The following is a 15,959-nucleotide window of genomic DNA, read 5'->3' as shown; positions in this document are numbered from 1 at the left end:
TTCCTTGCCCTTGTTACTCTAAAGTCCAAAATCTAGGCTGTGAAGTCACTGGGATCACCGATAGGATTTAGGAGCTCTCATATCCCTCAGCTTTCAGCTTTTCTTGCCAATGACACAGGGCTGTTAAACAAGAGTAAAATCAGAAGAATAGCAAAGTGTAGCCATGCTTCTCTTTTGATCTTCCTGTTCTCAAATGGTGACATTTTACAATAAATCAGGCCTTTGGGAGAGGTCTAACATGGATGGGACCTACTGTCCATCTGAATACTGAAAAGCAACCCATCCTTCCTGATGAGTTTTTCTAAGAGGAGGGAAAAAAATATGAGAACAACAACAAAAATCAACCAAACAACTAAAGCCCAAACAATCAACCACAAAACAAAAGCCAGCCAACCAAAAAAAAGCCAAACCCAACCAAAAAGCAGCAATGAAACCCACAAAGAACCCAACAAAAACAAACACACCAAACTCCCCAAAACATAAAAAAGGATCTTTTTTTTGTCCTTAATCATGGTATGCTGGGGTGGGGGGAGGGCAGGTACAAGGTTATTTAATCATTCACTGTCTTTCACAGAAGGGATCTGGAAACTGAGACAGAGTATTTGCCCCCCAAACAAATACTTAAATGTAAATCTATACCACTGCTATTTTAAGAGCATTTAAGAATGTAAACATGTGAAGAGCACACTGTCTTGATTGCTGGTTTAGAGTCTGTGATGCTAATGAGGCTTCTGACAGGTTAAATGTGGTGTATCATCTCTGTTTTCAAGCAGCAGCATTTGTGAAGATGTCACTTATTTTTTTTAACTTCAATTCTCTGTATTGAATATGGATATTGCTGGGTTTATCACCCAGTGCTTTGCAGTGAGCATAATATAGCTATGGTTTGGAGAGAAGGGGGTCTCTAAAAGTGTTTTATTTGTAATATGCTCTTTATCTCTAGTTAGAAAGAAGTATCTAGTAACTGTAGTGACTAATTTATAGAAGTGTATCTTGTAGAGTTAATGACTATAGCAAAGTTGACACAGTGTGAGGTACAATATGGACAAAAATCTGTCAAATAAGATCCAAAATTGCCTTTGTCTTAGCTGTCATTAAAATAGTAACAATAACAATTTGCTTTCATTGTTGCTAAGAAAATCTTGTGATTACTCTGTGTCTCCTGACACAGAAGCAGCTGTGAGGTGATGGTGCTACTCTACTTGTTTAGGAGAAACCTGTTCTGCTGAAAGCCTCTCCTTCCTTTCAGTGTCCCCCAAACACTGGACAATCACAGAATCACAGAATGGTTTGGGCTGGAAATACCTTTAAAGCTCATCTAATCCAACCATCCAGCAGTGAGCAGGGACCCTTTCACCTGAGAGCCCCAAACAACCTGACCTGAAATGTTTCCAGAGATGGAGCATCTTCCACCTCTCTGTGTTTCATCAGCCTCACCGGAAAAAAAAATATTTACTACTTTTTTCTTCATCATCCTTTGTCCTGTTGTGACAGACCCTGCTGAAATGTTGCTTCACAACAGGCCCTGATAAAATGTATGTCCCCGTCTTTCTTGTTGGCGTCTTGAAGTCCTGAAAGGCCACAGAAGATCTCCCTGGAGCCTTCTCTTCTCCAGGCTGAACATATCCAATGCTCTCAGCCTTTCCTCACAAGTGATGATGGTGCAGGTGAAACTTCAAGAGGAGGTGGCTCCAGATTGGAGATCTAAGGATGCCCTGCGTGTGTCTAAAGCCCTTTGGTATTCCTAAGGAATTGCTTGGGCGGGGGGGGGGAATGATCAGGAATTCCCAAGATTTGCACTTCTCTTAGAGGTTTATTCAGACTTTCTAAATAGGAAAGGTGCACAGCTGGGGCTGCAGGGAAGTTTGAATTCTTCAGTGAGAGGATTGCTGTTTGCAGAGCCCAAATCTTGTAATCTTTTATAACATTTGTACTTCTACTTATTGTCATCTTTAAAATGTATTTCAATTTAAAACCTGCAGATAGTATATGTATAAAATCAATGTAATTAACAAAAACTTTCAAGACTGGAATCTTTTAAAAATAATAATCTTCTGTCTAATTCTGTTAACTTTTAACTTATGATTGTCTAAAATCAATAATATCATTGTCAGCACATTCTCTTTCTTGAAACCAGAATTCAGCTGGTACTGGAAAATTAATGTTTTGCTTGAGGCTTTGCCCTTTACCTAATGTAAATTAGAGGCATTGATTAACACAATATGAAAAAAAAATTATACTTTTCCCTGTAATATATTTTTGATAGCTGCTGCTTGATAAGTTAGTATATTGTGTGTTTGAAAATGAATGTGATTTATTGCTGTTGTCTACCATATGAAGAAACACACACACAAAACATTTGTTTGCAGGATCATTGACTTGAACATATCAATGGCACTGTTGGACAATTCTTGGTGAGTGTTAAGATGATTTATGCAACAGACCAGAGGTTTCCACAGCAATGCATTATAGTCTCAAGCACTATCAAGCCTTGTTCATGCAGAGACAAAAGAAGCTAGGGAAAAGAAAAAAAAAAAACACCACTTGCTTCTGAAGGTCTTCTATTTAGAAATTAGAGATAAGGTTGATCCTATTAAAACTCCTGGAAATACCTGCTTTCAGGTACATTATCCCAACTTTCCAGCCTGTGGAATCCATTGCTGATTTCCCTCTTCTAGTGAGCTCATTGTTTTTTGCATTACTCTCGATTCAGAAGGATTTCAGTTATGTAACAATGTGCTCAATAATAGAAGAGGAGACAGCCTGAAGCATCTATCTTTTAGAAACTGGCATCTTTCCACGGTTCAGATGCAGAAGCCTTGGTGCAAATGAAAAATTAAGACATGCTCTACATAGTTGGCAGTGCCACTCCTTTCATTTGAATTAAATATCTGTAGGCAGCTGCCCAGTTTTTAAGGGGCTGTTGCTAGTACCAGATTCTGTTGAGTATGTGCATGGTGTGCACAGGAATTAGGCATAAGGTGTGCTGTCACACAGTAACAGCTCTGCTCTTTCCAGAGGGATTTACAGTGGGTGTTTGAATACTTGCTGCCTCTTGTGGTCAGTCTGTTTGAGGTAGCTCCTTTGATTTCCCTTCTCTGATTACTTTTTTGAAGTTTTACTCAAATTCTTTTAAAACCTAAGTACGTCATCACTGTAGGGATTTTAAGCAAAAGGGTTTTGTTTTAATTTCCTTCTTTCTCTGTATTTCCCTTTTCCTCAGTTTTTATGCAGCAGGCTGTGCAAGCATTTCACAGAATCATAAAATGGTTTGGGTTAGAAGGGATCTTAAAGATCATCCAGTTCCAACCCCCCTGCCATGGGCAGGGACACCTTCCACTTGAGCCCAGGGTGCTCAAGGTCTTATCCAATCTAGCCTTGAACACCTCCAGGGAGGGGACATCCACAGCCTCCCCCGGCAACCTGTTCCACCATCTCCCCACCCTCACTGTCAAGAATTTCTTCCTAATATCCAGTCAATCTACCCTCTTTCAGCTTATTTCCTTTAGTTTTCTAACAACAATGAGTATCTGGGTTTCTCAAATAAATACTAAAATTGTATGTGTGTTATAAGGACAGTAGGATGCTTAGCCCTAGCCTTGGGTTATGTCTTGCTAAAATTAAGACCTGACTTTTGATATACATCTCAGCCTCCCAGCTTTGTCCCATTTTCACAGCTTGTTTCTAGATTTGGCCAGGCTAAGTGGTATAAAAGATAAATTGAAGGAGATCAGCAAGGAACAAAAGCTGGGACATGGGTTGGACAGCGAATGAGAGTGAAGTGTTCAGAGAGTTTCATTCTGGTAAGCTTTCCTCATAAAATTAGAGGCTAAGGTGTCAAAGATAATGAGATCTCTTGATCTCAGAGAGGACATCTCAATGATCATCCACTTTATAAAGCTGCCATCATTTGAGGCAGAAATGTCACAAGTATTTAACCAGAAACAGAATATTGCCTTTTAGATTTGGGAAGGCATCCTTGATTCACAAAGCTTTGCCATAGATTTGTCTGTAAATAGTCCAAATTAAAGGCTGCTCAGTTCTGAGCACTGTGTAGCTCCCATCTGAAACACACTGAAATCTGTTTATAATAAATAGAGGTGTCAGGAGAATCCTCTTTATAATAGAGCAAAATTAAAGTCTGTTTGCTCTGTGCTGTGCAGTGGGTTTAATGGTGTTACTTGGCAGAGGGCTTTTGCACTGCAAGGTATTAAAGGTCCAAGAAGTTCCCCTAAACTAAAGAGCTGATAAACACCTCACCCACTCCCATGGTCATGAGAGGAAACCACTGGCACAGTTCCTACCAGCTCTGTTTTAAAGTAAATAAAGCATTTATTGCTAGTCTTTTTTGATTCAGAAGTGAAAAATGAGCTCACTGCTCTTTCTGTGACCAGTGGGATGAAAAGGAGCTGTTCCATTTCTTTCTGAGGAGTCCTGCTGATAGTAAAGACAGCCATGTAAGAAAAGTACTCTTGGAATGGGCAGAAAGACCCAAATATCTCTCCCCACCCCCACAAGAAAAAAAAACCCTCAACCCATAGAGCTACAGGCCTCTATTTATTATTAATAGGTATGAGCTGTACTTAAGAATTGTAATTGGATACAGGGAGTGTAGCCTTCTCTAATGCTTTTGATGGTGGATAACTGCTTTCCTTAGAAATTCCAGATAAATGGCTTGGAAGAATAGGTGATGTAAGAAAGCCCAAGGGTCAGGACAGGGTGCTGACTGGCCTGGGAGTGGGAGGAAAACCTCAGCTCTGGCCTTGTGCTGGAGTTCCCTAGAATGTCATTTGGAGGAAGAAGGTAGCAGTATGATGTTACAGAGGAGCCCACAGCCAGCACTGGATCAGGTACATCAAGAGGAATCCAGAGAGTCTTTCCCAGTGGCAAGGGGAGATGTGGCAGGTAAGTAGAATTGGATGGTGGAAGCTTGCAGCTGCTGTTAGGACAAGTGTATGTCCTGTTCCTCACTCTTTCCTTCCAAGTGCAGCTGCAGCAGCCTTGTTTCTGGGCTGTGCTGGGTTTGCTGCAAACATACACAGGACAGTGGTGTGGGATCTAATGCACTCCAGCTGCTTGGCAAGCAAAAGCCATGGTTTTTTGGTTGTGTTTAGAATGGTTAGCTCATACAGCACATGTAACACTATGAAACAGTTACACAGGGTGTAACTTGGGCTGTGGACTTCGGTGCTTTACTTCCTTCTTACTAAGTGAAGCTCATGTTCTAATGCCTGTTCAATTGATTGCACCAGTTTTGAAGTGTTTGCTCTCTAAGCAACCTGGGCCAGTGTTTCACCACCCTCACAAAATTCCTTCCTTATATCTGGTCTACATCTCCCCTCTTTTATTTAAAAATCCTTTTCTATTTCACACCAAAGTATTTGGTAGCTGAGGTGTAAACCTTGTTGGGAAACAAGCAAAGCAACCCAAACCATGGTGGTGTGCACTGGAGTATGGTGTTCTGTATTCAGCAGCTCGTTGAAAACATGAAACTATTTGTTGTTGGTCTGATTTAAGTTTTGTATCCATGCTCCTGCAGAAGAGAGTAACCTCAGGCAGCAGGAGGACAGTATTGCTATGATGACTGATGAAACACCCCCTTGTTTATAACTGGCCATTGATTCTTCCCTTCTTCTGCATGAATTCATGCACCCTACTGTCCTCCATTTGCAAACTTGCAATGGGGAAAATATTTTCTTCAAGTAGCTGCTCTTGGAAATTGTCCTCTCGTTTTTATCTTTCCTGAAGATACTTTGTGGGAGCAGAATGTATTTAAATCCTTGACAAAAGCACCTCTCAGAGCAGGGCTGTGTGGTTGCAGAGGAAGAGGAAGAGGAAGGCTGGAAGTTGTCTCAGTGCTATTAATCTCGTGGCTATGAGTGTCACTGTGCAAAGAGTCATCACTTGTGAAGGAGAGCAGAAGTGTTCCTGCTCTTGGGAAAGCAGAGCAGGCTTTGGGGCTGAACCACTGTAACTGATCCCTGTATCTCTTCGTTAGATCATAGAATATTTAAGGTTGGAAAAGGCCTCCAAAATCATCAAGTCTGACTGTCCACCCAACACCCCCATGACCACTAAACCATGTCCCAGAGTTTGTAGAACACCTTCTATGGTGACTCCACCACCAACCTGTGCAGTCTGTTTCAATGTCTGACCACTCTTTCAGTAAAGAATTTTCCTCTAGCATCCAACCTAAACCTCCTTTGGCACAACTTCCTTTTCTATCACACATGGGAAAAGAGACCAATGTTCCCCCACCCTCCAACCTCCCTCCAGGTAGTTGTAGAGAGCTGGAAGGTCTCTCCTCAGCTTCCTTTTCTCTGGGCTGAACAACCCCAGTTCCCTCAGCTGCTCCTCTTAAGACTCCTTCTCTAGACCCTTCACCCTGCTCACCCTTTTCCTTTAGGCAACAAGTAATCCACTCCTATCCCCCCATGAGCCCACCTGCTGTACAAACCATGTAGATAAATAATAGTGAAGACTGTAGATAAAGAATAGCAATTATCCACCTTGCTGCATTACTCTGGCTCTGCCTTCTTGAATCAGATTGAGTTGGATGACTTAATGATAGCAGATAACAACAGACTAAACAGTTGCTTTGGGGATTCCTGGACTACAAAAGGAACAAAACACTGCTTTTGAGACAGCATAAGTGTATTTTTATAGACACAAAGTATACTCATGCAAACTGGGCATTATTTTTGTGTTTATTTGTCTGTCTCTGTAGCAGAAGAAGGCTAAAAGCAGGACCTTTCCTCTTCACTATGTAATTCTTGATCTGAGAAGCAGGGAGCCTTATGAACCATTTACCAATGTTAGTTTTATAAATTGCATTCCCTTTTCCACAATTTTCATGAAAAAGGTATTCAACTAGATGAACACTCTTGGAAAATTTTAATAGGACCATTGAAATCTCTTTGAATTTAGCTCCCTTAAAAATATATCCTCTTTCTCATTGAAGTTGTGAAAGTGTCAGAGATTCTTATGCCTTAGAGGTAATTTTTCTTCCATACATAGTGGTGAAAGTCCACTGTTACAATACATGGGTGTTTAAAACATTCTCTTTGTTAAACTGAAGCTCCTGCTTAGAAGCATGTGAGTTGGGCTCTTTGTGTTTGCTTGTGTGCCTTTTATTATTAATCACATGATTTTCATAGTACTTTCCCTTTGTTTTATTTTCCAGTCCTTTCCTGGCCCAAGTCTTGAAAGCGAAGATTTCAACATACCTCCTATAACTCCTCCATCATTGCCTGACCACTCCCTGGTGCACTTGAATGAGATAGAGTCTGGGTACCACTCTCTGTGTCATCCCATGAACCACAATGGCCTCCTTCCATTCCACCCACAAAATATGGATCTACCTGAAATTACAGTTTCCAACATGCTTGGCCAGGATGGGACACTGCTTTCCAATTCACTCTCTCTGGTAAGTGGCTTTAATTTTTCACTGCTGCTCTGCTTTAAGTTGTGAAATAGCAGAAATATAAATCTGTTTGATATCATACAACCACAGACTGGTTTGGATTGGAAAAGACTTTTCAAGGTCGTTTATTCTAATCCTCCTGCAGTGAGCTGGGACATCTTCAACTGGATCAAGTTGCTCAGAGCCCTGTTAAACCTTCACAGGGCCACACAGAAATCCTTCAAGGGGCCACCACTCAGGTCATGGGGTGAGCTGGCCTGACTCTGGGTGTTACATCACCCTCCCCATCTCAAATCCTACCCCCAGTGAAGCTTTTACAGCAGACTCCCTGAAAACCAGACTCCATGAAAAACATGCCTTGAGTAAAATTACTCCCTCTTTCCACAGATGTAACTGATGACAAAAGGAGGCTCAGGGCTTTGACTTCTGCTGGAGCAGGGTTTGGTTCCAGATGGCCGTTGTTCTGTGTTTGTCTGACGAGGCTCTTCCCATTCTCATTTGCATGTGCTGAGAGATGTACAGAAATTTAATATCTCCTTTCTTGTTTACCGCACGTTTGGAAAACAGCAAATGTTATTTCTGATTCCAGGCCAAATCTTACAGCCTTTTTACAGTTCCCAGTCCTTAGCCAGCCAGAATCCAATTGAAATGAGTGGACGATTTGCTTATAAAGTCTGTCAGATAGTCATTATGGTCGTAATCTCGGGAAGCCTGATATTATAAATCACTTCTTTGAATGTTAAATTGCTTGCAACAACTACAGAACTACTCTACATGTTACATTTTCAAGTGGGCTCTACAAATAATTAGTATACTGCTTGCATAGCAGCTCCAGACAAGATTATTTCGTGCTGATTGTACAATTTTAAGACAAAGAGTTTAAAAAAAAAAAAATCCCATGGTAAAGGATGGGACCTGGCACTGCGTGGGGCCTACAGGACTCCAGGCACTTTGCTAGATGGGCTGCCCAGAAACTGCAGATCCAGGCAGCTGAAGTTCAGAATATGCCAGTCCTAGAGATCCAAGGGTTCTGTGTCCTAGCTGGGAGGCTCTGTGCTTATGCAGACTGAAGCTGTTTCAGCTTCCAACTCTCTAGCTTCCTATACATTACCTCCTAAAAAATAGATTGCTCCTGGGAGCATGGTTGCTGAGGCAGAATATGGAGGGCTGGGGGATCCAGGTTTAGCTCCCCATCAGTCCTTTGGAGCCAGGGGCTAGGAAGCAATTAGTTTATAACAAAAATCTGCCTTGTCACAGTTGCAACTTAATTAAAATAAAGCTGCCTTGATTTTGAGGAGCTCTCTGTTCCCTCTGAGGATGTCCAACAAGCTCTACTGCAGGGGCACTGGTCTTGGCTCCTTATGTGCTGCTTAGTTGTTATTGATTTACTGGGATGCTGCATGCTTTGTGTTTGAGGTCAGAATCTGACCCTGGGGTCATGTTCAATAATGGAAGGGAGGGAGGAAGGGCAGATTTTCATAGATGTAAATATTTTCTCATCTGTTTGTTTTTTCATATCTATAAATTGATTTATTTTCACATCTGTAAATGCACTTCATGGAAACGTTTTGAATTTCACTTGTGTTGCTATAAAGCTGCTGGTGTGCATTAAAGAGCAGGAGCTAAACCTTGTGTGGGGCTCTGAGAATCAAAAACTATGAAATGACTTTAAGAATTAAGAGAAACACTTGGCTCTCCAGTCAAGACAAGCAGTATTTCATTGAACTGACCCCTTCTGAGCCATGGCTGTGGCTCAGCACCATGCATTCTTTTAAGCCCTGATGTTCCACATTAACCTCTTGCAGCAAGCTCTGAACAAAGGGCCTTGAGAGTTTGTAGATCATCACAATGAGTTATTGCATTAAGGACAAACACACAGATCAAAAACAAACAAACAAAAAAAAAAAGCTGGATAACATAAGGAGGAAATTTTGCTATTGGGACTTAGTGAAGATCAGGAGAAAAAATGAGAATCAGAGATGGAGAAAATCTGTTAAATTTGAACAGTCATTTCTAAGGATTTGTTCAACAAAGCATGATCCTTGAGGCATCGTGGGTTAAGTCAACTGTTATCCCTAACTCACATGCCCTTTGCACACAAGAGGGGCTCTTAACTAGCAATAGTTTTAACTCAAGCTGGCTTGTCTGTCAAGGAGATTAGGCTACATCTCACGTTAGTACAACTGGTAGGATGTTAACACCATGATTCTGTACAGTTCAAATGCTGTTTGGCACTAGAGCTCCTCTGATTTGAATTTGATAGCTTGAGAGAAATTAGCTTGAGGGAGATAATGTAAATAAATTCTTCGGTGAATTCAGTGGAAAGAATGGTCCCATTGTCCTCTTGGCTTTGCATTGATTGAGGGACAGAGGATTTTGTAGAGTTAGCATTCTTAGCTTTGAAGCTCCTCTTTATAATCCAGAACCTTTCACATTTTTGTCTTCAATATGACTTTTTTTCCCCCCCTTGCTATTACTCATCTCTAAGTTTCCTTTTTTACTATCTCGTCAAGCTCCGATCCATTTAACAAGTACTTGGCTAAATCACTTTTCTATTGCCTCACACAAAATAATGTCTCTGTTCCTCCAATCTATCTAAACCCTCAGTGCCATAAAATTTCTGGTATATCAACTACCACTTAGTGTATTTGGAAACTGTATCTCACTTCATTTTTCAGGGCACTAATGAGTACTTTTAGAAAAATTCTTCTTAGAAATGAATCTTTTGGCAGCTCTCTAGCCATAATTAATTTCTCATGTCCAGCAAATTTTACTTGTGTTGGGACAAATTCAGCTGCAATGCAATAGCCTCTGAATTTGGTCTATTTTAGCCACTTTGGGGCTGGTGTTGGTGTTTCAGCAACAATTCCTTAGTTTTTGTCTGTTAAAACTAGTGAGTGTTGTCAGTCGGTGTTTTAATAGACCAATCATTAATTAATGCTAGCTGAAAGAGAGAAAAGAAACAATGAGCTCAGAAATAAAGTAGGAAGAGTTTGTACTCTTGAGTTTTCCTTTCTTCTCAAGTAGCAGATGTTTTCAGGTAAGGATTTCTGTGATTTTTGGACAGAACCCCTTCAAAACTCCCCCCGTGAGAAGTCCTGGTCTCTTCCTGTGCAGCACTCCCTGCAAGCTGCAGATGAAATCCTTTTGAACGAGGATTGCAGGATTTGCCCCAAGCTCTGTAAGAATTCTCTTCTGTGGAAGTGTTTAAACACACACAATAAGAGCCCACTACCAGTTCAGTGAATTCTTATTAGGGATCAGCTTCTTACAGATTTTTTTTTTACACTGTGGGAATTCTTTCTGAAATTTTCCTATTGCCATTTACTGCGCCTGAGACTTAAATTTGGAATTAGTCTTCTTTGAAGTTGTTTTGATTGATTGGACCTCCTGTTGCACCCCTGCTATTTTAAAAGAAAAAAAATAGAGACATGTGAGTGATTTCTTAACTTTTCTCATTTATTCTGCTGTCAGTTCATGTACTGGCTTCTGTGTTTGTGTGTTTCTGTTTTCTGCCTAGGTGACATAGAGATACACACACGCTAATTTATACTGTGCTGGCACAGGCACATGTCTTTAGGTGCTCATTTTGGCTGGATATTGAGGATTCACAAGTCTAGAGAATTTATGCAGAATGTGACATGTCATGGTAGGAACACATGGTCCAGCCCCAGCGTGGTCAGCCACATGTGGGAGTTGGGTCCCTTTAGCTTGAAGAAGAGGATGCTGAGGGGTGACCTCTGATGTTTATAAATGTGAAGAGTGAGTGTCAGGAGGACAGAGCCAGGCTCTTCTCAGTGATGTCCAATGATAGGACAAGGTGCAATGGGTGCAAGCTGGAGCAAAGGAGGTTCCATGTGAACATGAGGAAAAACTTTTTCACTGTGAGTGTGACAGAGCCCTGGAGCAGACTGCCCAGAGAGGGTGTGGAGTCTCCTGCTCTGGAGACATTCAAAATCCACCTGGATGTGTTCCTGTGACCTACTCAAGGTGATCCTGCTCTGGCAGGGGGGTTGGACTGGATGATCTCTGGAGGTCACTTCCAACTCCTACCATTCTGTGATTCTGTGAGCTCTCTAAAGTCCTGCTTCAAAGTGGGCATGACTTCCATTCCTGTTCCTTAAGTGATCCCAATTAAATATAAATCAAGCTATTTAATGGAGGTGGGCTGATGGTCCTGTAGGCATGTTTGTTTCTATATGATGAAATAAGGATCCCTTCCTGATTTACTACAGCTGAAGGTATCTCTGTGTAGATTTGGTTCAGTGTTAGTTGGAGCTTGACCTGCCAGTACTTCTATTTGCATTAACTGCCTTGAAATATTCCAAGGACTGGATGAAATACCCTTCTAACATTTGCAAACAAATGCATGTATTTACCAGCCCTGGGAGAGGGTATTTAGCTCTAGAAATGCTTTTGGATATATTCTCTAAAATGACTTTCCCTCTGTTCATTTTATCAACAGAATTATGAACATTTCAGCTTCTTTACTATATCCTGTAGATGATTGCTTTTTTTTTCCCCCTCAAGAAACCAAGTTAAAAATCACAGTGCTGGTTTTGCATAGAGAAAAACAAGGAGGGGAAGGGGGGAAAGACAACACCTATTTCTGGAATGATTTCATTGATAATCTTATGCTGATCTTTGTAAAAACATGGCTCATGATGATATACTATAGAAAATTGACCTGAAAGAGAGAAGAGATTTTTTTTTTTCACTTCTTGAAATGCTGCAAATTTCAGGGTTTGAAGTTTAAAATGGAAAGGATGCTAAAAGGCAATAAAATCAAGGGATTTGTTTCCCCAAATGCTTTACTTGTGCTGGCAACAAAAGGCAGCATAATGTATAGAGTTGGGCTTATTGTCCTTTTTCGTATCCAGTCAAGGCATGCTTTGAATTCAAAGGCTACTGTACCACTGTTTTGACAACCACCACATCAGTAGGTAATGTGCAGGACATATGAAACTGAAGCAAGAATGTTTCTTTAGGTCTACAGGGAGTGCAGTACGTCAATGAATTCAGATATATTAGAGCAGCATGAATTTCTAATGTGTTGCTCTTATGGAAAAGAGACCACTGGCATATTGAATAATGCTGCTTTCAAAGGCGAGCAGAAAATGTGATTACAGACAATTTCATTGCTGGTTTTTAAAATAAATATTTTCAGAATCTTGAGGTATTTTATTTCATGTAGTGCATGCAATGTGTAGCAGTGGACTCAGAGCTAAAGCTCTTGGAGGACACGGAAGAGTAGATGATGTCAGCTATAATTATTCAGATGTGGAATAATAGAAGCATTAGTTTAAAATAAAATGCATGCCACAAAGGCCCATGTCCTTATAAAAAAAAAAAAAGGCAATAAAAAGCTTTCTTTTTTTCTCCTTCCTTCTGCACACTTTGACAGAAGAATAAAGGCAATGAATAATTATTTAGCATTATGCCCCAATTCATCAAAGCCTGAACAATTGCATTATATTTTTTCATGAATTATATTTTTTAGATACGCAGCCCACAAGAGAGCAATATCTTAACCAAAATGTGGCTATGTGGCTCTGCATAACAGGGAAGAAAGTTCCTTTTCCTTTCCTTTCCTTTTTTTTTCCTTTTCTTTCTTTTCCTTTCCTGCCCTTTTCCTTCTTCCCCTCTCCTTTCCTGCCCTTTTCCTTCTTCCCCCCTCCTTTCCCGCCCTTTTCCTTCTTCCCCCCTCCTTTCCCATCCTTTCCCCTTTTTTCCCCTCCTTTCCTGTCCTTTCCCCTTTTTTCCTTTTCCCCTCCTTTTGTGTCCTTTTTCCCCTCCTTTCCCATTCTTTTTCCTCTCCTTTCCTGTCCTTTTTCCTCTCCTTTCCCATCTTCTTCCCCCCTCCTTTCCCGTCCTTTCCCCCCTCCTTTCCCGTCCTTTTTTCTGTTTTGTTTAATTTTTCATCTCAGGTAGAATGAGGCTAGTATGTCTTACTCACAGTAGAGTGGCTAATAAATCCAGCACAGAATGATGTTGTTGTAGCTGGGCTGTATTTAAGAGATTTTGTTACACACACATTAGTTTCAACTCAGTATTCATGACTCATCTTGAGGCTGATTTTATATGGTTGATTTTTTTCTTTTTTTTTTTTTTGACACGTTTAAGTGTTAGTGAACAGTACTGAGTCAAACAGAAACTTTTATTTCTGACAAGAGGAATAATTTTCAGAACAAAATGAAAGCTTTACCCCTTCTTAGCTAAGTGGTGAGGTTTGACTCAAGTTTGGACACATCTTTTTTTCTACCTTGTATTGCATGGCAGTGGTAGGAGATAGTTTCAGTCTCTGGTGAATACTTCACATTTGTGCCTCATTACCAGGCTCAGGTCTTCAGTTTACATCAAAATTTACTGTTCTGCTACACAGACTTGCTGCTAACCCAGATTTTATTGCTATGAGTTACTGCCATCAGAACCACCAGATCATAAAGCTAAGGTCAAGAAACATCTTGTGTTAAAGGATGGGTTGTGGGTTTGGTTTTTTTTTTCTCTTTTTAAGCAACTTGGTATCCTTGCATGTAGTCGTTCTTTTCCTTCTACAAAAGCTCCAAACCAGCACATCTGACAAGCTGGATTTTCTCACTGCAATAAGCCTTGTGTGGCAAAGTGTTACAGGAGCGAGTGGGACTCTTGCCAAAGAGCCCAACCAGAGGCATGCACGGCCACATCTTCAGCTGATGTCAGCTGGCATCGCTTTATGGTCTTCAGTAGAATGATGATGACTTATTCCATCAAGACCTCTGAGACATCATGTTTATCTTTCCTTACTTCTGATGTCTCCTTCACTCTTTTGTCATCAGAAAAACATCATAAAGGATATGCAGAGGAGCTGATTAAGACGGAACCTGATCAAGGCTTTATAAATACTTGCCTACTGCACATTTGCTACTAGAATGCTCTTCACCATGCTATGAAAAAACCCTCAACCATCTGATGTCTAGAAAGTACAGCAGTAGAAAAGCAGAGTGGCAGCAAAGAGTTCATTTGCAGCAGTGCTAGGGCTTTACCATTTAGATAATGGACTCTGGAAGATGGTTGGTTCTCTGTGCTTAAGGGTTGAAATCAAGACAGGGCGTCTCTCAAGATCTTCATCTGGGACTGGTCCAATGACTATTCCACTACAATGCAGGGGACTAGAACTTTCTCATAGGTCACGTTGTCCCTCAGGGATTCTTGGCAGTAAACATCCTTCCATGGTAGGAGGAGCATCATAGCAATTCACCTGGTGGCACCTCCACAGTTTTTCCCTCCCAAAAGAAAAATCAGTGAAGTGGAAGGATAGTGCAGGCTATTGATGGACCCCACCTTCTTGAGGTCAACTGGGACTAGAACTGCTGTGAAAATATTTGTGGTTGGTGTTTTTCATGAAATGAGCTTTTTTTTCCCCTGGTCTTAAATTATCTGGTAAAGTTGTACTTGCTGTTTGCAAGTGCTAAGAACTCACATTAAAGACAGAGCAAGTAAATATTTGCTCACTGGTGTAGGAAAATATTTGTACACAAATGACCAGAGCTCTTTTTAGAATAATTCCAGGCCTCATTTGTAAAAATACAAATGAAGCTGTTGATTTACTGTCCACTGGGGGAATGCAGCATTCTGCTTATTTGAGTGTGGTTGCTGAGGCTCCATGTGGCTCATGTATTCCCCAAATACAGCAGAAAAACAACTTCAGTCTCACTTTAGGAAGAAATAACAGGGTGGCACGTTTGGCACGTTTTGGTTTTTGAAAACAGCTTTCTGTGGAAAATGCTTTGGTGATCTTTATTTTTTTTTTCACCGTTGTCTTTAGTGCCTGCTAGGAACCTGTTTGCTACATTAAAAAAAAAAAGGGGGGGGGGGGGGAGGCAGGAAAATAATTGTAATGATATTAATTATTGTTTCTTAGACTTTACCCAGATGGGCACAGGTTAAGATGTGATGAATGTGGTGAGGAGAGAAAGCCTTTGGTTGCGGGCGGTGGATTATACAGCACCTCGCACGTGAAGTACTCACAGGAGTGATTAATGCATAAGGAGCATCATAGCTGCAAGTGTCAAACAAAACAGATAATAGAGTATGCAAATAGAGAAAACAGAGCTCTCAGAAAATGTCAGAAATTCAGGGGTTTCAGCAGCAGAGATTGACTTTAATCTGCTGCTTTTAACGTCGTCGTGTGTAGTTGTCGAGAGCAGCAAGATAATGAAATGTTTCTGAAGACTCTGTCTTTGGAAAAAAACCCAAACCTTCAGTGATCTTGAGGCCTGTAGATGGAATAAAAGTGCAATACCTTTCTCTAAAACTGTGAAGATGCTTTTGTGATGACAAAAAGGAAGGAGATGCCCAGAGTGCAGATGAAAGGGAGAGTTTTGTGCATCAGGTGGAGCAGCCTCTGCTTCCACCTGTTTCTGTGTTTCAGTGCAGGGATTTGCATTCCTTGGAACTCCAAAGCAGTTGAGAAGTCTGCACACCCTTCATAGATCTGTACTGCATCCATCATCCCATCTCATCTTGCTCAGGGAATAGAAAGATCTCTTGTGTGGAT

At 40.9% G+C, this 15,959-nt stretch overlaps 1 protein-coding gene across 1 annotated transcript in view; it reads left to right on the top strand.

The window, feature by feature from the left end:
• The window catches only part of TOX (thymocyte selection associated high mobility group box), a 196,328-nt gene that overhangs the window by 113,705 nt on the left and 66,664 nt on the right, over positions 1-15,959 (top strand). Inside the window, exon 3 of the mRNA XM_054394740.1 lies at positions 7,184-7,426. Coding sequence (XP_054250715.1) covers positions 7,184-7,426 — 243 coding nt within the window. The remainder of the gene's footprint in view (positions 1-7,183; positions 7,427-15,959) is intronic.

The sequence above is a fragment of the Indicator indicator genome, chromosome 31 (genome assembly GCF_027791375.1).
Source record: "Indicator indicator isolate 239-I01 chromosome 31, UM_Iind_1.1, whole genome shotgun sequence".
In the NCBI taxonomy this organism is placed as follows: Eukaryota; Metazoa; Chordata; class Aves; order Piciformes; family Indicatoridae; genus Indicator; species Indicator indicator.
This window is presented reverse-complemented; position numbering and strand designations above follow the sequence as displayed.